The 23,813-nt window shown below is 40.4% G+C and overlaps 1 protein-coding gene across 2 annotated transcripts in view; it reads left to right on the top strand.

The window, feature by feature from the left end:
* The window catches only part of virma (vir like m6A methyltransferase associated), a 114,742-nt gene that overhangs the window by 17,015 nt on the left and 73,914 nt on the right, over positions 1 to 23,813 (top strand). For both annotated transcript variants that reach the window (XM_085992647.1, XM_085992648.1), the window contains exons 3-10: positions 167 to 253; positions 2,472 to 2,520; positions 5,415 to 5,643; positions 7,236 to 7,355; positions 8,625 to 8,870; positions 9,880 to 11,029; positions 15,749 to 16,240; positions 19,288 to 19,442. In XM_085992647.1, the coding sequence (XP_085848773.1) occupies positions 167 to 253; positions 2,472 to 2,520; positions 5,415 to 5,643; positions 7,236 to 7,355; positions 8,625 to 8,870; positions 9,880 to 11,029; positions 15,749 to 16,240; positions 19,288 to 19,442 (2,528 nt within the window). The remainder of the gene's footprint in view (positions 1 to 166; positions 254 to 2,471; positions 2,521 to 5,414; positions 5,644 to 7,235; positions 7,356 to 8,624; positions 8,871 to 9,879; positions 11,030 to 15,748; positions 16,241 to 19,287; positions 19,443 to 23,813) is intronic.

The raw sequence follows: 23,813 nt of genomic DNA on the forward strand, positions 1-23,813 counted from the left end.
TGATCAAATTGCTGTTTGACTAACACAAAGGGAAAAGTTTACTTTGAATTATTTAATGATGTATATGCACACAAACAGAAAAAAGTACTGCTTCAGGTTTATGGTGTAAACTCCCTGGATTAGAATGTGTTTTGCCTGACAATTGTAATTGTATAACTTTCTTCAGGGAGACTTCGCCACATGCATTTCAGCTAGACCTGTTTTTCAACAATGTCAGCAAACCAAGTGCACCTGTTTTTGACCGATTAGGAAGGTAAGGCTTGTCAAAACATAAGCCCTGACTGAAGTGCTACAGCACTGTGAAAGATTGTTTCTACCTTAACATTATGAACTTGGACTGAATTAAACACCGATTGTGTTGAGTTTTTTTCCCTCATAATTTGTCTAAGCTTCAAACTGTCCCACCTAACCTGTTAGAACCATTACCTGAACCGAGCTTTATATAAGGGATTTAAAAAAAAAAAAATCTTTTTCCCCTTTCACAACTGCATAAGTGCATTCCACCCAGTTTAGGAGTACAGGTGGACTGCAGTTTATGGTGTGGTTTGTAAGTTTGCTATAACAGGGAAGAGAGGCATTTCCATAGATCTGTGATCCGATGAGCTTTTATTGATAGGCAAGCTAAAGTGCTGCCTTTCACAAAGAATGAAATTTGCCTCTATCCAAGGATCACAGGATATTTTGCCCTTTTACAGGAAACTTTGTTATATCTGGCACCGACAGGACCGAGCTGTTGCCGATCTATCAAAACTGCCGGACATACAAAGTTAATGTTGACGCATACGGAGATTTTCATCTCCGTATCTGACAACAAACACTGTTGCTTAGCAACAGCTTCAAACAGTCGGCCCGTACCTTGGAAGCGTCTCTGTAGCTTAGCAACAGCTTCAGAGAGACTTTTTAAAGCCTGACTGTTGGAAAAAAAAGCCACGAGAAGAAAAAAAAGCCACGAGAAGAAAAACAACCTAACAGAACAGCTCCTGATTTCTGCTGGTAGATCGAGGTTTCCGGACATACAACCTCCGGATTAACCAAAGTCTCCTGTAACTGGATAGTAGGAAATACGTGTATATGTGTGTATATATATGGTCTTTTTACTTCAAGGAATTTGTGTGCCCAATTATAGAGTAACATCACAGCCAAATCCTCCTTCAGCCATCTTCCTCCCTCAAAAAAAAACAAGCGCTTTCAGACTTCTTGGAAAATTTCAAGAATGGGATTCTGTGAACACCAATTACAGGAAACTTTGTGCTATCCGGCACCCATGGGACCAAGCTACTGCCGTTTTTTTTAAAAGCTCCGGATAGACCAGCGTCAATGTTATCAGATAGGAGCTTTTCATCGCAGTATCTGACCACAAACACTGTTGCTCAGCAACAGCTTGTAAACACTCGGCCCGTGGCTTGGAAGCGTCTCTGAAGCTGTTGCTAAGCGACAAAGACGCTTTCCAGAGCCTGCCTGTGAAAAGCAGAAAAAAAACCTAACCAAAACGGCTGCTGATTTCTGCCGTTAGATCAAAGTTGCCAGACATTCAACTTCCGGATAGCACAAAGTTTCCTGTACATGAATATGTGATCCATAAATAGCCCACTTGAAAAAATGTCTCTATACTAATCCTTTCCTTATGATTCCCAATTACTTAAATAAATTGAATGGCCTGCTAAAATGAATGAAAAGAGAACAGCTTGATTTTAGAACACACTTTATTGTAACAGTGGTTTTGCTTTGCCTTTATCTCTGCCTGCTGCATTTCAGTCAGATGTGACATTCCACGGGTGTGTAGTCAAGTACATCCAGCCTCCCTGACTCAATCCATCACCTAGCACTCTCCTGATTTTCATCTTCCTTTTGTGGTGATGGGCTTGGCCTCCATATGGAGTCTTCTCCTTGCCTTTCAGTAGAGATAAGTAGCACTGCAGAGTGTGGCAGGCTGAGAGGAGGAAGAAAGTGAACCTGCATATGTTGCTATGGCATCACTTCAAGCAGCCTATTTAAACTTTTACTGTGCCCAAGTAGCCATTTATCACTTGTGAACAGTGACTGTCACTGGGCTATTCAATTATAGTGCCCTTACTGCTGCCTAGCTAAGATACGGTAACTTACCACAGACAGGCAAGTGAATCTGTGCCTTCCTGATCCCTACGGCTCAGCACACATGGCACATTTGCTTTCTCAAGTACCAGGAAAGTAACATTCTCTGGATTTTTACAGTAAAATCTCATTTATTTTGTAAGTGATAAAGAGAGGAGCAGTAAACTTTGTGGAAACAATGTATGAACTCTCAAATTGAAACTGGACGGAATCAACATTTTTTTTTAAATATGGAGCCATTTTGATGAACTGATGGTGTATTGGAGAAGTCTCATCCAATGGGGATTGTCTTGTTGATTTATCTTGGATAAATAATTTAGTAAAGCAATGTTTTAAAGAAATTAAAATCTTATCTTTGATGTTCTCTTGTTTTTCCTCAGCATTGATTATGATGAAAATGCATCTATTATTTTTAGACCAAACAGTAAGGTAAGATTTTTTGCATTGCAGATTGTGTTTTGTGGTGCAAGCACTTTTTACAACTTGCATGTTGTTTGTCTTGTCTATATTCCCTTTATTTTGTAATGTATTTTTCTCCTGCCTTCGATTCCCTGCACTGTCAGTGAATGGACGAGGCAGGTGATCTGCCTTGGCTGCTGAATTGGCTGCCTGAGCTCTGCATGATTTGTTCTGCCATTTATTTTCAGATAATTCCGATAGCTTTCAGATAATGCGGGAGATATACTCCTACAGTACCAGCTAAATTCCCCCCTCCTGTGCATAAATTTTAATGAAGAACCATTAATTATATTGCTTGCCATTTTACAACAACAACTTGTATTTATATAGTACCTTTAACATAGTAAAACGTCCCAAGGCACTGCACAGGAGTGTTAAAAGACAAAAAATTTGACACTGAGCCACATAAGGATAAATTCGGGCAGGTGACCAAAAGCTTGGTCAAAGAGGTAGGTTTTAAGGAACATCTTAAAAGAGGAAAGAGAGGTAGTGAGGCGGAGAGGTTTAGGCAGGGAATTCCAGAGCTTAGGGCCTAGGCAACAGAAGGCACAACCACCAGTGATTGAGCGATTATAATCAGGGATGCTCAAGAGGGCAAAATGAGAGGAGCGCAGATATCTCTGGGGGTTGTGGGGCTGAAGGAGATTACAGAGATAATGAGGGGCGAGGCCATGGAAGGATTTGAAAACAAGTTTGAGAATTTTGAAATCGAGGCGCTGCTTAACCAGGAGCCAATGTAGGTCAGCGAGTACAGGGGTGATGGGAGAACGGGACTTGGTACGAGTTAGGACGCGAGCAGCCGAGTTTTGGATGACCTCAAGTTTACGTAGGGTAGAATGCGGGAGGCCAGCCAGGAGTGCGTTGGAATAGTTAAGTCTAGAGGTAACAAAGGCATGGATGAGGGTTTCAGCAGCGAATGAGCTAAGGCAAGGGCAGAGATGGGTGATGTTATGGAGGTGGAAATAGGCGGCCTTTGTTATGTTGTGAATATGTGGTTGGAAGCTCATTTCAGGGTCAAATATGACACCAAGGTTGCAAACAGTATGGTTCAGCCTCAGACAGATGTCAGGGAGAGGGATGGAGTCAGTGGCTAGGGAACGGAGTTTGTGGCGGGGACCGAAAACAATGGCTTCAGTCTTCCCAATATTTAAATGGAGAAAATTTTTGCTCATCCAGAACTGTATGTCGGACAAGCAGCCTGACAATTTAGAGACCGTGGAGGGGTCGAGAGAAGAGGTAGTCGTCGGCGTACATGTGGAAACTGACCCTGTGTTTTCGGATGATGTCGCCAAGGGGCAATATGTAGATGAAAAATAGGAGGGGGCCAAGGATAGATCCTTGGGAGACACCAGAGGTAACGATGCGGGAGCGGGAAGAGAAGCCATTGCAGGTAATTCTCTGGCTACGATTAGCTAGATAAGAATGGAACTAGGCGAGGGCAGTCCCACCCAGCTGGACAACGGTGGAGAGGTGTTGGAGAAGGATGGAGTGGTCAACCATGTCAAAGTCTGCAGGCAAGTCAAGTAGAACGAGGAGGGATAGTTTACCTTTGTCACATTAACAAAGGATGTCATTTGTGACTTTGATGAGAGCTGCTTCGGTACTGTGGCAAGGGCGGAAACCTGATTGGAAGGATTCAAACATGGAATTGCGGGAAAGATGGGCACGGATTTGGGAGGCGACAACGCGTTCAAGGACTTTGGAGAGGAAAGGGAGGTTGGAGATGGGGTGGTAGTTTGCAAGGACGGGGGAATCAAGGGTTAGTTTTTTTGAGGAGAGGGGTGATGATGGCCGTTTTGAGGGAGAGGGGCAAAGCACCTGAGGGGAGAGAACTGTTAACAATGTCAGCTAACATGGGAGCCAGAAAAGGACATTTGGTGGTCAGCAGTTTGGTGGGAATAGGGTCGAGGGAGCAGGAAGTGTATCTTATGGACAAGATGAGCACGGAAAGATCATGTGGGGAGATCGGAGAGAAACTGGAGAAAGATGTGAGTTCAGGACTAGGGGAGGGGGGAACCTTAGAGGAAGTTTGGCCCAGTGGGCTAGGGTTAGGAAGTGAAGTGGCAGAGGCAGCTGAACGGATAGTCTCAATCTTAGCGACAAAGAAGTCCATGAGCTCTTCACACTTGTTAGCAGAGGTGAGGGTGGAGGAGAGCGGTTTAAGAAGACGGTTAGCAGTAGAGAATAGGAGCCGGGGTTTATCTTTGCATTCCAGAATGATTCTGGAATAGTGAGCAATTTTGGCAGACGAGAGCAGGACCCGATAATGCTTTATGTGGTCCAGCCAGATCTGGCGGTGAATGGCTAAACCAGTTGTCCACCATATCCGTTCAAGTCTGCGTCCCTTGGACTTAAGGGAGCGAAGATGAGAGCCGTACGAGGGGGAACGGCCAGGGTGAGAGAGGGTAATTGTTTTAGTAGGGACTAGGACATCAAAGGTGGTGGAGCAGGTGTGGTTGAGCAGATTGGTAGCTGCAGAAATGTCATGGTGATTGGAGGACCAAAGGCTGGATAGTTGGGATTTCAATTGGAATTGCCTGCCATTTTACCTGTATATCATCAAAACTTGATGATGTGATGTTTATTCAATTGTTCCAGAATGTTGTCTTTTTTACTGTGTACTGTGAATAACAAAATATATTATTTTTAAAAAGAGAAAATAAATCATGGTAACAAAATAAGTTGAACTTCAAAGCAGTCATCAAAGCTTGTGATGTAGCTGAAGCCCCAATATTGTGTTCCAAACATGTTTATAACAGAAGGTGGATGCAACTTTGCTCAGGCACTGATCTTGGGTGATGCTAAAGTTGAGCTGCTCATTTCAGTTTGATTTTCAACATTATTTCCTTAATTAATTGCCACAGGTCAATACGGATGGAATTGTCCTGAGAGGTTGGTACAACTGTCTCACCGTGGCAATTTATGGGACTGTAGATCGAGTGATAAGTCATGACCGAGATTCCCCGCCTCCACCTCCACCTCCCCCACCTCCACCGCAACAACAACAACAACAACAGCAGCAGCAACAGCTTCAGCAGCAACAACAGCAGCTGCAGCAACAGCAACCAACTCTTAAAAGGAATACAAAACATGGTAAGAGATGATACTGAAGCGCAGAAGGATATGGCAGTGTGCTGCTTTAACATTAACACTAGCAGTTCTGTCGATGGATTAGTGGGTAGATGCACTGCGTGTGGTGCTGAGGCATTTCGATGCATAGCTCACAGTTTTGATTCTTGTTTCTTGGTGAGTTAACTGATCTAAGTTGTAGTGGCAGTAAGAAGGAAATGCTGTAGGTGGTTTCAGTGTCTCTGACCTATAAAGGAATAAAATCAGCCAGGGTTTAAATTCCTAATAATCTTCCAACAATCACTACTGAAGGTATGCATGTGCGGATGTGTAGCACAGGATCCAACAAAATGCTTTAACCCCAACCTTGGAGCATCCCCCTCCCCCACTTTCACACCATTTTGACATTTCCATTTGTTACATCAGCTACCCTTGTAGTCTCTTTGACCAAGACTGCTAATTAGTGCCAAATTGAACAGTTTTGTATTGTATTGTGGTTCTCACAGACTAGGAACTTGATTGAAACTACCAAACTTCATTGCACCTTTATGGAGAGTGAGGTTTCATTGCATCTATATGGTCCAGTTTCAAATCCCAGAACTGAAATAACTGTGTTGTAACCCACTGCACCAGCCCCCAGTAAATAAGTCAATGTTTATTTCTATACCCCAAAGTGGCATATGTGAAATCAGACCTTCCATTTTAAAGGGATACCCTGTTGAAGGGCTTATTCATGTAATCCAAGAGTCATTCAGTTTAATGCTGCAGTATTAATGCAGATGTGTTTGAGTGACATCAGATGGAGCTCTCACAGGGCTGTGTTGGCAGCCGATATAAAATTTTAGGGAAGAAGATTTGTATCTATTTCAATTTTATGCTATTTTAGTTGATTTTTTCTTAAATCTTTATATGAACCATAACACTTCAACAAATATAAGACTATCTTGGGTACTCATTTATCCCTTCCAATAGAGGGACGAGGAAGGCACGATCTTTATCATTCTTCTAGGTCTGGGCTTAGACAATGCCTCTCATCGTTGTGGTCTGAATGCACCAGAATGATTCTGGCTGAAAAGAGCCAAACTAGGGTATATTATAAGACAAAAGGCTTTGCAATGTGTTCATAAAAAAGTACATTGATTGAAGAAAGCTTGTTCCTGTGACTTGTTGGTTTAAAGGAATGGATGTGATCTGTGGAGTTGAGTTTCACACAAAGGGAAGTGATTACTACTTGTTTAATGAGTAATATCCTATTTGGCAATTTTTAAATTATCTGCCTGAAGTTCAAATTTTCTTGACGTGTTGACTTGCATGTATGTCACCTGCAGCTCAAGCTGCTTCTCTGTCACCACCCATGGAAAAAGATTATTATAGGATTCACAACAAGATTTATTTAAAAGAAATATGGACTATATACAAATTAATACGGTGTATACATATTGTCCAGTTACAGTGACAATTTGTTCACTGCCTCGGCTGTTTTCAGGTTTACAATGGTTTAGAATTAGTAGTAAGCTTTTAATAGAAACCATTAGGATTCTGAATTTTATTAAGTGTTTAAAAATTTCAGTTTTGTTTAAAAATGTGTTTTTCTGAAAACATATTTGTACTTTTAGATTGGGATAAAGAGGATCAATACAATGAAAACCCTCCAAGACCACAGCCAAGGGGACCTCGAACACCTCCAGGTCCTCCTCCACCCGATGATGATGAAGAGGAAACACTGCCTCAGACCGGTAAATTAAGATTTTTAGCACATACACTTTATACTTCAGTACTTGTCCTAACAGTTCAAATCCTATTCTAGGACATGTTGGTGTCGTATGTTGGTAATTTCCTTGGTGACATTAGATTCCCAAGCATGAAGCTGTAATGAACCTGATTTTGGAGTTCAAAGCTTTTCGTAACTAATATGAATAAAGCGTTGAAACTTATCTGCCTATATGGATGTTGCACTTAGTATCATGGCTGATGGTGGATTTCAGTTTCTTATTGCATAATTCAGTACCTGTTGTGAAACTCGGCTGTACAAATCAAGGTGTTCTCGTTACTGATTGCTGGTTTGCACTGCTAACCAGTGTTGGGGTGGGGGGTGATGGGAAAGTTATAACAAAATATCAGGTGGCATTCCTGCTCCTGACTGCTATGTAATATTAGTCACCCCCACCAGAAATATGTTTTGTATGTGGCATGTGACCAGCAGAGGTCACATGCCACAAAATTCAAACAGGGCCAACTGGTGAGTAAGAAATCTAAGCACAAATAGGATTGAGTTGCCTGGGCTTTGCAAGCTGGATTACTCGGGCTTGGGGCTGCAGATTGGACACTCCTGTTCTGAGAGATATTAAACATTGTTACAGCCTTAAGAAACTTTCGAACTTCTAAAAGTGAACTTTCATTCCTTTGCTTTTGACAAAAAAACCTAACTGCTCCCCACCACCCTGCTCCAAATTTTCTGTGGAGTAGATGTTGAATGTAAAGTAACTAGCTTGTGTTACATTCATCACTTTAGACATGACCCTGTTTAAAATGCTAATGGTGCAAAAATCCTTCCATTTGTGCTGGGAGAGTTTCTTGTAACTGAACAAGTGAAATAGCAGTAGACTGAGACTGCAAAGATTGGGGTTCTTACTTCTCCGATCAGAAGTTGGTGAGGATCTTGGGATGTGCTGTGAATTGGTTCTCTGTTCAGAGGCTCTGTCTTGGACATCTGGTTTGAGTGCCAGGTTTGTTAAATGCACAACCCACCGAAATGCACATGTTTAGCTAGCAAAAATTGTGTACCTTAAGTGGGCTTCAGTGGATAATGTTCATGCGTATCTGTAGCAATAGCTAAAGAAATGGTTACAACAGAGTCTCTTTTGTACCATAAAAAATAATTTGAAGTTAATTCTAGAAAAGTATGCAACAATCATTTTAGTATTGGTGATATAGGCAGTTTTGCAATTAAGACCAAGGTTTAAGGTACCATTCTAATGGCTAATTCTAATGGTTTATTATTTCAGTGGGTGTGGATAAAGTGGATGAAAATGAACGCAGAGAGGATTATTTTGAACCCATTTCTCCAGATCGCTCTTCCAATCATCAGGAGGCACAGTTTTCTGATGAAGAGGAAGAGCCTCCAGAGGAGGAAGAGGAAGATGAGGAGGAAGATGCAGAAGTAGAAGAGGAAGATGAAGATGGGCGCACTGTGGAAAGCATTGAAGAAGAGGAAGATGATGTAGAGGAGGAGGCAGGGGAAGAAGTTGACGGTATGTGCAGTCTGGTTTGTACAAATTACAAAACTGTACAAATCAAAGTTTGGTCAGTCTGGGAATTAGATAAGTGACCAAATAAATCAGCAATGCATATATTAAGTGTAATTGTTCTAAAATTCTATAGAAGCAGACTATATAAGTAAATTGTAGAATATGAGTTGTACAATGTAAGACTTTTTAAAGTGCAAAAGAAAAATCTAGGTACAACATTGAGAACTAAAGTTAACATCATACACAGGAACTTGTTACATCCAAGCGAATTTAAGAAAAGAGGAATGAGGGGAGTTGGCAGTTACGATCAATTAAATACAAAAGTAGAGGAACAGGGAAATTGCAGTACAGTTTGTGACAGTTTCCTTTGAATGAATTCATAAACAACCCTTCTCAGTCCACACCTATCTATAGTAAATCACAATGGGTTATGATTATTATGGTTCCCGACTGTAGAAAATGTGCCATGGGACAGTCCGAAAGATAAGGTTATCTTTGATTTGGAATTTTTTCCTAACAAATTACAGTACATTATATGAAAAAGATTGTTTTTCTTCTTAAATAGTATATAATTTTTAGCTTCTAAGAATGATGTGTTCACCAACCATTATTTATCTGTGTTTCTCCAACTAGTGGAGTGCCAACTCTTAGCCTGTCTGAATCTGACTGGAATAACTAATTGGTGGATTAATTTAATCCAGAGAGAATCCTGTGGTAAGGTGATGTACTGTGAGTGCGCTACATTGCAGCTGGGGAGCGCTTAGCAGATTTCCTACTTTTTATCACTGGTGGCAAAGCTTACATTATTATAGTCAGTTGGGCGTTTTGTTATATCACTACAATGTCTTCCATTTTAAATCATCAGGAGGGACGTCTTAGTGCAGGCCTCTGGATTACTAGTTCAGTAACATCCACTGCACTACTGTGTCTGATTTATGTTATTGATGTTGAAGTCATGGTCATTGAAGTCCAACTGAGAATGGGTATAACTGTTTTTGTTTTTAATTTGTAGAAGATGATGGCTATGAACAAATATCCAGCGATGAAGATGGAATTGCAGATCTGGAACGTGAAAATTACAAATTGAGCTTTGACATTGAGTATACTGCTGAAGATTTGGCATCCGTGCCTACCATGGCGTATGACCCTTATGACAGAGAGATAGGACCTCTTTTATACTTTAATCCTCCCTATAGGACTAAATATGAGAACGAAGTGGCTAGATTAAAGGAACTTGACCTAGAAAAAACAGGTGCAGGGAATATAGATGCTGCAGTTAAGTTAAAGGAACTGCTTGAACTATACAAAGATGACAGAGGTGCCAAATGGGTAATGGCTTTGGAAGAGGTACCAAGTTTACTGGTTAAGGGTTTGAGTTATGTTCAGCTATTTGAAAGTGATCAGGACCATCTAAAACAACTAGTGGACTGGACCATGGATGCTTTAAGCCTTCACACAGCTGCAACACAACCTATAGCACTGAATGTCAGGCAGCTAAAAGCTGGGACAAAACTTGTTTCATCTTTGGCTGAATGTGGGTCTGAAGGAGTTTCAGCCCTTTCAGAGGCAGGTATTATTGATAGACTCTTTGTTCTGTTGTTTGCAGAACATATGTCATCTTCATTAAAACTAAACACACTCAAAGCTTTGGACAGTGTTGTTAGTGTCACAGAAGGAATGGATAAATTCTTGAACACTAAGGCAGAGCAACAAGAAAAAAGTGGGTATCAAAGGTTAGTGGAGCTTATATTGACTGACCAGACTGTGAGAGTTGTGACAGCTGGCAGTGCTATAGTTCAAAAATGCCATTTCTATGAGATTTTATCAGATTTGGAAAGGTCAGCTGCCCACCTTGCAGAGAGTACTCCTGTCCCATCAAACATAAATGAGTCAGACCAGGATGTTAATATTGGACGGGAGAAAGGAAGTAAAGATAACGAAGAAGGAGATCTTGAGACTCCTACGGATTTAGACCATTTGTTGGAAGCTTCTAATATTAGTGAAGTGGAGGTGGAAAAACTTGTAAGCATTCTCGATGAACTTCTGCATTTGTTGGAGGCTGCACCTTATTCAATGATACAGCCACCTGTTAAGTCATTTCCAACAGCAGCTCGCATCACAGGTCCTCCAGAAAGGGATGATCCTGCACCCGCTCTCTTAAGGTAAGTTTTTTCTATATATATATATTTTTTAAAAATGCTTTCTGGCTCTTTACGAATGTATATTTCTTTTATTTATTCATTCACGGAATGTGGGCGTTGCTGGCAAGGCCAGCATTTATTGCTCATCCCTATTTGCCCTTGAGAAGGTGGTGGTGAGCCGCCGCCTTGAACTGCTGCAGTCCGTGAGGTGAAGGTACTCCCACAGCACTGTTAGGCAGGGAGTTCCAGGATTCTGACCCAGTGATGATGAAGGAACAGCGATATATTTCCAAGTCAGGATGGTGTGAGACTTGGAGGGGATCTTGGAAGTGGTGGTGTTCCCATGCACCTGCTGGCCTTGTCCTTCTAGGTGGTAGGGTTTGGGAGGTGCTGTCGAAGAAGGTGCTTTATACAGGAAACTTTCTGGTATCCGGCACGGACGGGACCGACGTGTTGCAGGTTCATCAACAATTCCGGATAACCGAATGCTATAGTAAAAGATACGGAGCTCAGAGCTCCGTATAAAGCAACAAACCCTGTTGCTTAACGGCTTCAAAACAATCGGCACAAGTTGCAAGCATCTCTGTAGCTTAGCAACAGCTTCAGCTGCACCCTTGCACAGCAACAAATGGAGTAAAAAAAGTTACCTGAACCGACTCTTGAATTTTGCCGGTGGATAGAGCGTTCCGGTTATTTAGGGGCCGGTTAATCGAAAGTTTCCTGTAGTTCCATTGTGTGAAGCACTTTGAGGCATCTTGAGGTGCAATGCAAATGCAAGTATTTTTATATTTTTGCCAATTTAACACTTTTATAGGACACAATTTATAAGGAGTAATGCCTAATTGTAGCAATGTCATCAATTCCATTCTTGCACTTTTTTAGATGTAGAGTATTTGAATAATTCTCATTGTCAGTACTTGATTATTTTATTCTTTGGGGGTTGGCCATCTGTTCTAAAAGGTTTATTTATAGCAAATGAAATTTATACCAAGTTTCAGTATTGAAATCTATAAAGTATAGCCATCAGTTTCTGCCCAACACTAAATACATAGGGGGAAAAATTCAGTTGTTTGCGCCTCCCATTAGTGCCTTAAGAGGGTGCTAATGGGGCGCAAAGCAACTAGCGCCCAGGCGCGGCGATGTTTGTGCCGCTCGCGAATTTAACTAGACATTTTGCAGCGGCGCTAAACACTACCGCCATGATCTCTTACGCCGACAGATTGTGACATCAGTCGAGTGCGCAACGCCCCGGACCGGATATTGAGTGGCGCCCCCTGCCTTACCGCCTGCCGCTAGCAACGACAGGTTGAGGGGTGCTTTATGCTGTCAGAAAGCGACTAGGGGAGCGCTATTTAAAGGCGACCGCTTCCTGCCTTTTTTTGTTGGTGACATTTTTGCACCACGCATTCTGAGAGAGAGAGAGACTTCTGGAGAGATTCAACGCTGTGTGAAGGAGTTTTGAGTACTGAGCAGCACTTTGCAGGTTTATTTTGATTTGCCCTTCCTTGCTTCACCAGCGCTCTGAGGTAGCGCCTCGCTCCTTGGCCTTTGCGCCTTAAGACAGGTGTGAAGCACCTGATTTAGCGCTCCAATCACCTCCAGGGGCGATAGAAGCCAAGTTTGCTGTCAGAGGCGATAATTAGTGCCAGGTGCTAAACTTTGCGCACAGCCGATAATGGCGCCCCAAACGGGGCGATACTGAATTTTTCCCCCATAGGCTTTACTTGCTCTTGATCTCAATTGAGCGCTCTTAACTGGTTAAAGAATTTGGTGCATAGAAACGGCCATGATGGTGGCCAACAGGTTGACCTCCAAACTTGAGTAGTGGTGCTCTGGTTATTAAACGGCTGGTAATACTTGGGTGCGAGATTGATTTCACCAGAGTTCTGATAATTTAAATAAGAGCATAAGAAAACAAATGTAGGGTGAGAAAAACCTATTCAGCCTATGGAAGCTTTTCCCTGTAATATTGTAACTTGCATACCCTAGAATCCAACTCAATTTTGAATGCCATAATATCTGCGATTCTATTATCATACCTGGATAATTGTTTTCACCGTTTACCACCTTCTGAGTAAAAAAAATGTTTTCTAATATATTAAAAAAATCCAGGGGGCAATGAGAATTTTTTTCTGCAGTGAATTGTTATGATCTTGAATGCGCAACCTGAAAAGATGGTGGTAGCTGATTCTATAGTAACTTTCAAAAGGAAATTGGATATACACTTGAAAAGGAAAAATTTGTAGGGCTATGGGGAAAGAGCAGGGGAATGGGACAAATTGGACAGCTCTTTCAAAGAGTCGGTACAGACCAGATGGACCAAATGGCCTCCTTCTGTGCCTTATGATTCAATGATTGTATGTTTTAAATTTGATTTAAATATATGTCCTTTTTAATTAAATAATACTCTGGGTTCATTTTATTTATAACATTTAATACTTTATATACCTTGTTGAGGTCTGGTCTTAACCACCTTTTTTATGAATTATGGATCTTAAGTTTCTCTAATCTTTGCTCACAGCTTATTCCTTCTACACTGAATCATTCTTGTTGCCCTTTCTGCATCCGCTCCAGTTTATGATCGTCTCATTAGAAGCCTGGTGACCCAAATTTGTACTCGTTAATCCAACTGAAAGAAAAAAAAGATCTGACCAGTGCATTTTAAAGCCTCTGAATAAACTCTTTCTTTCTCTCCCTAGTGATTACTTCTAAAAAGAATTAATAATTAATTCTACTATTTTCCTTTTATCTACAATTACTCTACCACTTTAATCTTTTAGATAACTTCTTCCCTAACCATTATTTTCTGGCAGTACAGGAATAGTTTTGTTATTGTACTTAACAGCCCTTTGTGTGTCCGTCATTGGTGCCGCCTTTTGAACCCCTCATATCTACTGTGTTTTAGCTTTTTCCTGGATTGCTCACAAACTTCTTCCCTTCCCTTCACAATGTAGACTTTGTATAAGATTTTTTTTTTTCCTATTTCCATTTTGAATTGCTTTGTTAATGCATTTTGGGACTGCTTTTCAACTGATACTTAGTTTTCTTGGCTATATTGTTAAAGCTGCATAATATAGTTTAAAAAAATAATTTTACCTTAATAATGCTGTCTTTCAGCAGTATGCCCCACTTAATTTATTTTAGTTCTCTGATTATATGGAAGTTTGTTTCCCTGAACTCGTATACTTCTGTCTTAATCCTCTTATGTTGATTGTAGATGATAAATTTTATTATATTATGGTCACTTGCCCCTAAAGAGTCACTGCTACTGCAGTTATGGTTATCATTCTGATTACTTTCAAGAATCTAGATGTATGTTCACCCTAGTGGGATACCTAATGCAATAGGTTAGGAAGTATTTTGCGTCATATTTATTATTTCTGATTCTGTTGCCTTATGTACATTAGGACATTCATGGCTCTTACTGGGTTGGTTGAAGTAACTCCATTATGACTCCATTGTTATCTGCATACCCTTCTCATCTTGTATAAAATGCTGTTTCTCTTCACTGTTCTGAGGGCCTATAGCTGACCTGTTTAACCTGCCCTCTACTTGTTTTATTTATCCAGACTGCTCCTCTGCTACCATCTCTATTTTTCATGAACAACTATATATTGAATTCTGGAGTGAGCCTTGATTTCACAGGACCTATGTCATCATTTTCTTCCACTACAAATGCTTCTAACGTTCAACTGAATGTTCTTTACTTTTATGCTAGATTCTTTGTTTACTATACCTAATTCAATTTTCTATTTCATCTTATTTTGTTCCTTTTGATCACCATCCAATTTCTGATCATTAGTTAGTTTGATTCCCTTCCTTCTTTATGTACAATTTAAACAAGCCTTAATTCCATTATTTGTTATTGGACAGTTTTCCTGTTCTTAACTTAGAGGTGCAGCCTATTTCCCCTGTACCAGCCAGAAAATGTTGCGTTTAATTATAAAGCCAGCACCATTTAACCTGACTTAACTAGCCAGCCACTGATTTTAACCTAGTAATTCTACTGCTACCACATCGTGACAAAGATGCGCAGTAATCTAGAAAAGACAACTTGGCCCCCTTATCATTCAGTTTCCAGGCAATATGCCTGAATTTAGTTTTGGGAACATAGAATCATAGAATAGTACAGCACAGAAGGCCAGTCGGCCCATTTCTTAATGTTTTTTAATCCCGTTCTTTTTAATCTCTCAGTACCAGCTCCTCTTTGTACTAACTCATCCACTCTATCATCTGTATCTGCAACTTTAGCCACAGAAGAGTGACTGCTGGCATATTGCTTTATAATTAACATTAAAAAAAACTAGCCCCACACTTCATCCAGCGCAGTGCACCATCGGATCACCAGGCAGTGTAAATATATTAAACAGCAGCAAAGTTAATATGCCTTTTGTACTTGTAGTTGATAAACGTGGTGTAAGTTAACTTCATGTATTGGATTAAAGCTTATGGTGTGGATAAAATATTGGTAGAATGTAAAAATAATTCAATTTCAGCATTTGAAAGTATGACACCAAAACATTTTAACTGTACATTCAAATGTGACTGAGGGTCCTGCAGCTGAAATTTATCAAGTTTACAAGTACATGCAATAAATGTAATTGATAAAGAAGATGGACTTATTGTTCAGGTCAATGTGCTCATCCTCTATATAGTATGAATAATTGACTGGAAGGCCGATAACCATTTCAAAATTCTTAAATTTGGAATAATTTGTCTATTTGATTTTTTTTCTTGCAGGTATCTTAACAGCTGCCATTTTCTGGAATCACTCACCCTGCTATTGTCTATTCCTGCAACCAACGCTCATCCTGGTCTATTGCAATCTATTAAAGACTTGATTAAGTTCCTAATTCAGATACAAAATGGTCTTTTATTCCTCAGTGCAGAGTATGAAGCGACAAATCTGCTGATCAGAGCCTTGTCTCAGACTTCTGATCAAGACCAAGAGGAGGGTATCCATTCTGATGGTGGCAATGATGATGCATTGGCTATATGGCTCTTGTATTCATTACAGGCATTGCAGTATGTTTCTGAACTTTTTGACTACTTAAATCGAGGTTTAGCAGTTGAGGAAACAGACCGTGCAGACGTATTAGGAACTCTTCATAGCCTCTACCTGATTACTTTCAATCCGATTGGAAGAAATGCAGTGTCCCACGTGCTCCATCTGGACAAAAATCTTTCTAGTCTCATTACTCTTATGGAATACTATTCCAAAGAACTCTTGGGGTAATGTATCTTATTTTAATGAATCACTATGCCAGTCAATATAGTACAAATGAATGCAGTGAACTGCCCTGTGACTGGGGTGCTTTGCATGTTTGTTGGAATAATTCTTCTTTGTTGTTGACCAGATTACAATTTTTGAGTTGTACAAAAAATTGTGTTCATTATATGTACACTGATTAGTTTCTCAAATCTTCGGTCATTTTGTTTTTTGAAGTGTGTTGTTTCTCGGTCCAGAGAAAACTGTCCAAACAAATCCAATTGTAAATGAGCACAAACATCACAGTGGTGATTTATTTACAAATTTATATCATTAGGCTGGAGTGCAAGAAAAAGGAGGAAGTTTACTAAGTATTCAAAATGAAGTAATTTTTTTTACATAATTGTGTTAAACAATAATGTTGATTTTGTAGAAAATGGAAATTAACTAATGCAGCAGACAAAAATGCATGTTTTTTTTAAAGGTGCAATTGAAACCTTTTTAAAGCTATCTTTTGAAAGCATTGTTTTTTTTTAAATCAGTGTTTTAAAACTGACATGCCTACAAACAGCACGGTGGCATAGTGGTTAGCACTGTTGCCTCACAGCGCCAGGGACCTGGGTTCGAATCCGGCCTCGGGCGACTGTCTGTGTGGAGTTTGCACATTCTCCCCGTGTTTGCGTGGGTTTTCTCCGGGTGCTCCGGTTTCCTCCCACAGTCCAAAGATGTGCGGGTTAGGTTGATTGGCTATGATAAATTGACCCTTAGTGTTAGGGGGATTAAATACGTGGGGTTACGGGGATAGGGTGGGATATGTGTTGGTGTAGGGGTTACGGGGATCGGGTGGGATATGTGTCGGTGCAGGCTCGATGGGCCGAAATGGCCTCTATCTGCACTGTGGGGTTTCTGTGTGATTTCTGTGTGAAATGTATAAAATACTGTTAAAGTTTGATAGATGAATCATGTATCCTGCCTGGTACCATTTTATCGGGAAATGTGGTGCATGTTATTTTGCACAGCCCCACATGTAAAACAACAGAAGGATAAATCAGGGTGCCTGGGCTATAGATTTTTGTGTTCCATTTTACACTTAAAACTTGAAAGTACTGTAGCATTGCTTCTGCTCATTATATTCTCTGGTCTGAGATTACCGGGTATGTTGTGTATTAGCTCTGCTTGGTAACATTGTCTCTTTCCCTGGCACTGTGCCTACCTGCCTCAAGATTGCCATTATCTCCCTCCTCTAAGAAACTAACTCAATCACTTCATTCACTCCTAACTGCTACCCTATCTCCAACCTTTCATTTTTTTTTTCTGGTCCTGGAATACTCCCATCTCTCCTTGCACTCCTTGTTTGAGACACTTCCATGCACCCATAGCAATGACTGCGCTAGTAACCATGACTTTCTGTCTCTACTTGTTCTTCTTTGACTGTCTGCAACCAATGTCTCTACTCTGCCATCACTTCGGAGTTATTGCTGCCTCCTGGTTTTGGTTCATACCTGTCGCAAGGCAGGCATTACATAGCATCTAATGGCTTCTATGCCTGCACAGTATTTTCTAGTGTGTCCCAAAGTTTCAATCCTACAATTTAATTCTAGCAAAACTGAAACCATCCTGTGTGCCTTTGGTCTTGACTTAATCAACCTCCTCGACTGTCATCTTAGACTGAGTCAGGAGGTATGGAACCTTGATGTGCTGCTCAATCTTAATCAACTTTCTGCACCATATCTGCTCCATTACCAAGATGACTTTTCCCTACTTCCACAGTTTTGCCTGTCTGGTCCAATCTCTCTTCCCTTTCCCCCCCTCATCACCAAAACCATAGTCCATACCTTTTATCTCCTCAAGGTTCAACATCTCTAGCACTTTCCTAGCTGGTCTCCCCATCTGAACTATTCACAAGTTGCAGTTTGTAGTAAGCAGTACAGCTTGCATCTTCACATCATACAAAGTCCTGCATGATCATCTCCCCATTCCCCCATCAATTCTAAGCTCTATTGGTTCCCATTACCCTAGTAAGTTGATCCTAATATTTTCATCCTCATTTTCAAATCCCAGTTTTGTTTTGTCCCACCCTACCGTACTGATCTCCAGCCTCATCTCCCCATTCTCTACTCCGCTAACACTAGACTGCTCATTGTCTCCCACCCCATCATAGGTAGCTACTATGTTCCAGCCCTTTCAAACTCCCAATTTGCCACCCCCTCCTCTACCTTCAAAAACCTCTGTTTCACCCTTGCTTTTGGCTGCTTACCCAGTTTCCCTCCTGCTTGACAAACACACTTTTTTCTCATCTTTTAATACAACGTGCTCTTGAGATTTCTTCCTGCACATGAAGAGCACTGTAGAGATGCATGTTGTATATGAAAGACAAGTAATTAAAACATTTTGACAGTTAGCATTTGCAACACCTACATTTCTGATGCAAAGTCTCTATTGAGGGTAAATTTCTGATGATAAACCTGTTTTGTCATTAGTATAGTCCTTAAATCCATTTATTTCATGCAATGTTTTTGGGGCTAATGGGACTTTTTCCAAGACAGTTTAAAACAAACCTACACCTTTGGCTTCTCCAGCCATTTTTCCATATTTGGACCCTGTCACCATGGTTTTCTGCACTTGATACGGTAATTTACAGTGTTTCGCTAGAACCAGTGAGGAGTAGCAGTATAATAACGGCAACACTATATCTGTGCATTAAAACTAAGGTCAAATGTTAATATCATGAAATGAGCTTTGATTTTGCAATTTTTTTTGGTGGCAAGGGCGATTGGTGCGTTGTGGACAGATCACTGGCTTTTAACTTTTTTTTGAAAGATCTTTGTGTAGCTGTTTAGATTGCAACTAGTTCCCCTCTCCCACCTTGTTTTGAGTGGTAGGTTAGAATAATAAAAGTTTAGCCAATTGGAGAATTCTGAAGTCTTTTGGATTTCCAAACCATTGAAAAGTGTAATGTTCCTTGATGATATGGATGTAAAATTTGTTAGCATTAATCGGGGTGATTGCAAATTATACATGTTTCTTTTTGTATATAATATGATACATTTTGATTTTTTTTAAATTCCAGGGACACAAAATCCAGAAAATCTGTTGCATGCAATTATGCTTGCATGCTTATTTTGCTAACAGTACAATCTACTCATGATGGGCAAATGCTGGAACAACATTCTGCTGGATTACTGAGACTCTGCAAGGCTGATGACACCAATCCCAAACTACAAGGTAAAGTAATTTTAATTATTTTTTCTTAATGCGCTGTTTATGTCTGCCACAGAGTGGTCAGATGTGGGTTCATGCTCATGACTTAATGTACATGTATTGGCAAGTTTCGGCCATGCCATCAGGAAGGTGACAAATTGATGTCAGGTGAACGGAGAAAAATCAAATTACTCCAAAATGTTCATATGTATTTTATTGGTTAGCATTCATCGGGACCTTGGAGCAGGTTTAGTAGGTGGACCAAAAAGCAAGGAATTCGGCAAACAAAATGAGGCATTTTCAGTAATCTATTGTTATTTATGTACATTGCCAGCAGTGTCTTATAAATGGATGAGATTAAATACTTTCCTAAATAGTGTATGCTGTGTTCATGAAATATATTCTAGCAAGTGTCCTACCATTTAGGAAGAAACACGTGATTTGGAAATTGCTGCACGTCTAAGGAGCTAAATGTTCATGCCCTGCAATGATACATTTGATCACAGTAAGCAAAGCTGTTAACAACATTCAGACTTCCTAAATATTTGTGCCTGTCCAAAGCCTTTTGCAGGAGCATTCTGATCAGTTCATTGATTGGTTCAGGATTTCTGCTCTCTGTAATTTGTGTCTATATTGTAGGTGCCCTCTTCCACAATGGTGCAAAACCCTTTCTACTGCTCCCAAGCCTCACCATCCAATTTCCATTACCCAGAGATCCCTTACACACCACTCTCTGTGCTCCCAGAAACCTTTCTCAGTATTTCCACAATTGGGAACTCTCTTACTCAATGCTCCCATACCCCACCATCGCCAACCCAGTGCTCCCACATTCCAACCCCCCACCACTACTGCTAGACTCCAGCATGCTTCCCACATGCTATTCCTAGTAATCCAAGACCCTGGAACCCCCTCCCCTACCACCGTGCTCCCAGACCCCGGAACCCCCACATCGCTCACCACTGCTCCTGCCCACTTAAGAATCCCCTCCCAGTGTTCCCACATTTAGTAAACACTTTCTGTAACACACAAAAGGAAGAGGGTGTAACATACTTTCCCATAAGTTGACAACATAGAATTCAGTATACTGAATGCACTTAAGATGGCCAGTCTCATGGATTGTTGGGTGATGGACAATCTCCAGCAACAACAGAAGGAGAACAAAACAAAAAGCATTTGAAGAAACAAGTCAATAAATCAATGAAAGAGAAAGATAGGGAACCAGAAAAGCGCTAGAAAAATGTCCATGAGCCATCTCAATGGGGGTGAAACAGTTCTCAAAAGCAGGGGCGGGAGGGTTCAGGTAAGGGTAAGTTTATAAGTCTAAAGAGAAAAGGCAAGGCTGTAGAGATTTGCGTAAAATCAAGCAGGTTATGTCAGGAAGGGGTAGAGAGTTTAATAACGGTAATAGTGCATTAGCAACTAAGGCCACATCAGGGAAAAATAGTAAAAAGTTAAAATTAAAGGCGCTATATCTGAATGCATGAAGCATTCGTATCAAGATAGATGAATTAATGGCACAAATAGAGATAGATGGGTTTGATCTAGCAGCCATTACTGAGACGTGGTTGCAGGTTGACCAAAGTTGGGAACTAAATATTCCAGGGCACTTGACTTTTAGAAAAGAGGCAAATACAAAAGGAGGCGTGGTAGCCCTGACAAAGGACGAGATAAAGGCAGCAGAGGAAAAGGATCTTAGCCGAGAAAATCAGGATGTAGAATCAGTGTGGGTGGAGCTATGATATAACAAAGGGCAGAAAACACGGGCCGGAGTAGTTTATAGGCCCCCTCATAGAAATCGTAGTGTTGGACAGAGTATAAATCAGGAAACTAGAAGAGCATTTAACAAGGTAATGCAATAATCATGGGGGACTTTAATCTTCATATAGACTGGGCAAACCAAATTGAGAAAAGTAGCTTGGAGGACGAGTTCGTGGAATGCATTTGAGACAGTTTTCTAGAACAATGTGTCAAGGAACCAACTAGGGAACTGGCTATTTTAGATCTAGTATTGTGTAATGAGAAAGGGTTAATTAGTGATATATTAAAGAATCCTCTGGGAAAGATTGATCAAAATATGATAGAATTTCATATTAAGTTTGATGTGGTTAAGCCCAAAACTAGGGTCTTAAATTTAAACAAAGCCAATTGCGGAGGTATGAGGGGCAGGTTGGCTGAGATAGATGCAGAGGTATGAGGGGTGCCTTGGTTGAGGTAGTTTGGGAAAGTAGAATAAAGGATATGACAGTAGATAAGCAAAGGCAAACATTTAAAGAAATAATTCCTAATTCTCAAGGAATATACATTCCCTTGAGGAATAAAACCTCCACTGGAAAAGTGGTACAGCGATGGTTAACTAGAGAAGTTAAGGATAGTATTAGATTAAAAGAAGGAGGCTTACAATGTTGCCAAAAAGAGTAGTGAGCCTGAGGATTGGGGGAGTTTTAAAAATCAGCAAAGGATGTCCAAGAAATTGATGAGGGAGAAAATAGAATACGAGAGTAAACTAGCAAGAAATATAAAAACAGATTGTAAGCTTTTACAAGTATGTAAAAAGGAAGAGATTAGTAAAAGTAAACAGAGGTCCCTTTGAGGCAGGGCCAGAAGAAATTATAATGGGGAATAAGGAAATGGCAGGGATGTTAAACAAATATTTTGTGTCTGTCTTCACAGTAGAGGGCACAAAAAACATACCAGAAGTAGTGGGGAACCAAGGGTCTAATGAGAGTGAGAAACTTAAAGTAATTAATGTTAGTAAAGAAAAAGTACTGGGAAAAATTAATGGGACTAAAAGTTGACAAATCCCCTGGACCTGATGGCCTACACCCTAGGGTTTTAAAAGAGATGGACAGGGCAAGAGTGAGACTAATTGGATAGGTCTTTCAAAGAGCCAGCACAGGCACGATGGGCCAAATGGCCGCCTTCTGTGCTGTATGATTCTATAATTCTAAGAAGGTGGCAGATGGAGTATAATGTGGGGAAGTGTGAAATTATCCACTTTGGTAAGAAGAATGAAAAAGCAGAATATTTTTTAGAAGGTGAGAGACTAGTAAATATTGGTATTCAGAGGGACTTGGGTGTCCTTGTACACAAATCACAGAAAGTTAACATGCAGGTACAGCAAGCAATTAGAAAGGCAAATGGTATGTTAGCCTTTATTGGAGTATAAGAGTAAGGCATACTTGCTGCAGTTATATAAGGCTTTGGCGAGACCACACCTGGAGTACTGTGTATAGTTTTGGTCTCCTTACCTAAGGAAAGATATACTTGCATTAGAGGGGCTGCAACAAAGGTTCACTAGATTGATTCCTGGGATGAGTGGGCTGTCCTATGAGGAGAGATTGGATAGAAGAAGATAAGAAATAGAAGCAGGCATAGGCCATTCGGCCTCTCAAGCTTGCTCAGCTATTCAATAAGATCATGGCTGATCTACCTCAACTCCACTTTCCTGCACTATCCCCATATCCCTTGATTCCCATAATATCCAAAAATCTATCGATCTCTGTCTTGAATATACTCAACAACTGAGCCTCCACAGCCCTCAGCAGTAGGGTTACATTTGCTCCCTTCCAATCTGCAGGAACTGTTTGAGAATCTATGGAATTTTGGAAGATGACAACCAATGCATCCACTATCTCTATAGCCACCTCTTTGAAAACCCTAGGATATAGGCCATCAGGTCCAGGGGAATTTATCGACTTTGAGCCCCATTAATTTCTCCGATACTTTTTTTTTACTCCGTGAAGACAGACAGAGTATTTGTTTAATTGCTCTGCCATTTCCTTATTCCCCATTATAAATTCTCCTGTCTCAGCCTGTAAAGGACCCACGTTTACTTTAGCTCATCTTTTCCTTTTTACATACCTATAGAAGCTTTTACAGTCTGTTTTTATGTCTCTCGCTAGCTTACTCTCATTCTATTTTCCCTTTCTTTATCAATTTCTTGGTTCTCCTTTGCTGAATTCTAAAATCCTCCCAATCCTCAGGCTTACTACTCTTTTTGGCAACATTATAAGCCTCCTCCTTTAATTTAATACTATCTTTAATTTCTCTTGTCCGCCACGGTTGGACCATTTTTCCCATGGTGTTTTTATTCCTTTAGAGAATGTATATCTGTTGTAAATTGTGAATTGTTTCTTTAAATGTTTGCCATTGCTTTTCTACTGTCATAACTTTTAATCTTGTTTCCCAACCTACTGTAGCCAACTTGCCTCTCATACGTACGTAGTTTGTTTTATTTAGGTTTAGGACCCTAGTTTTGGACTTAACTAAATCACTCTCAAACTCAACATTAAGGAGCTCCCCAGAGGCTCCTTTACAACAAGGTTATTAATTAACCCTGTCTCATTGCACAGTACTAGATCTAAAATAGCCATTTCCCTCATAGGTTCCTTGACA

The sequence above is a fragment of the Somniosus microcephalus genome, chromosome 7 (genome assembly GCF_052327205.1).
Source record: "Somniosus microcephalus isolate GS21.2 chromosome 7, FLI_Smic_1.0, whole genome shotgun sequence".
Lineage (NCBI taxonomy): Eukaryota > Metazoa > Chordata > Chondrichthyes > Squaliformes > Somniosidae > Somniosus > Somniosus microcephalus.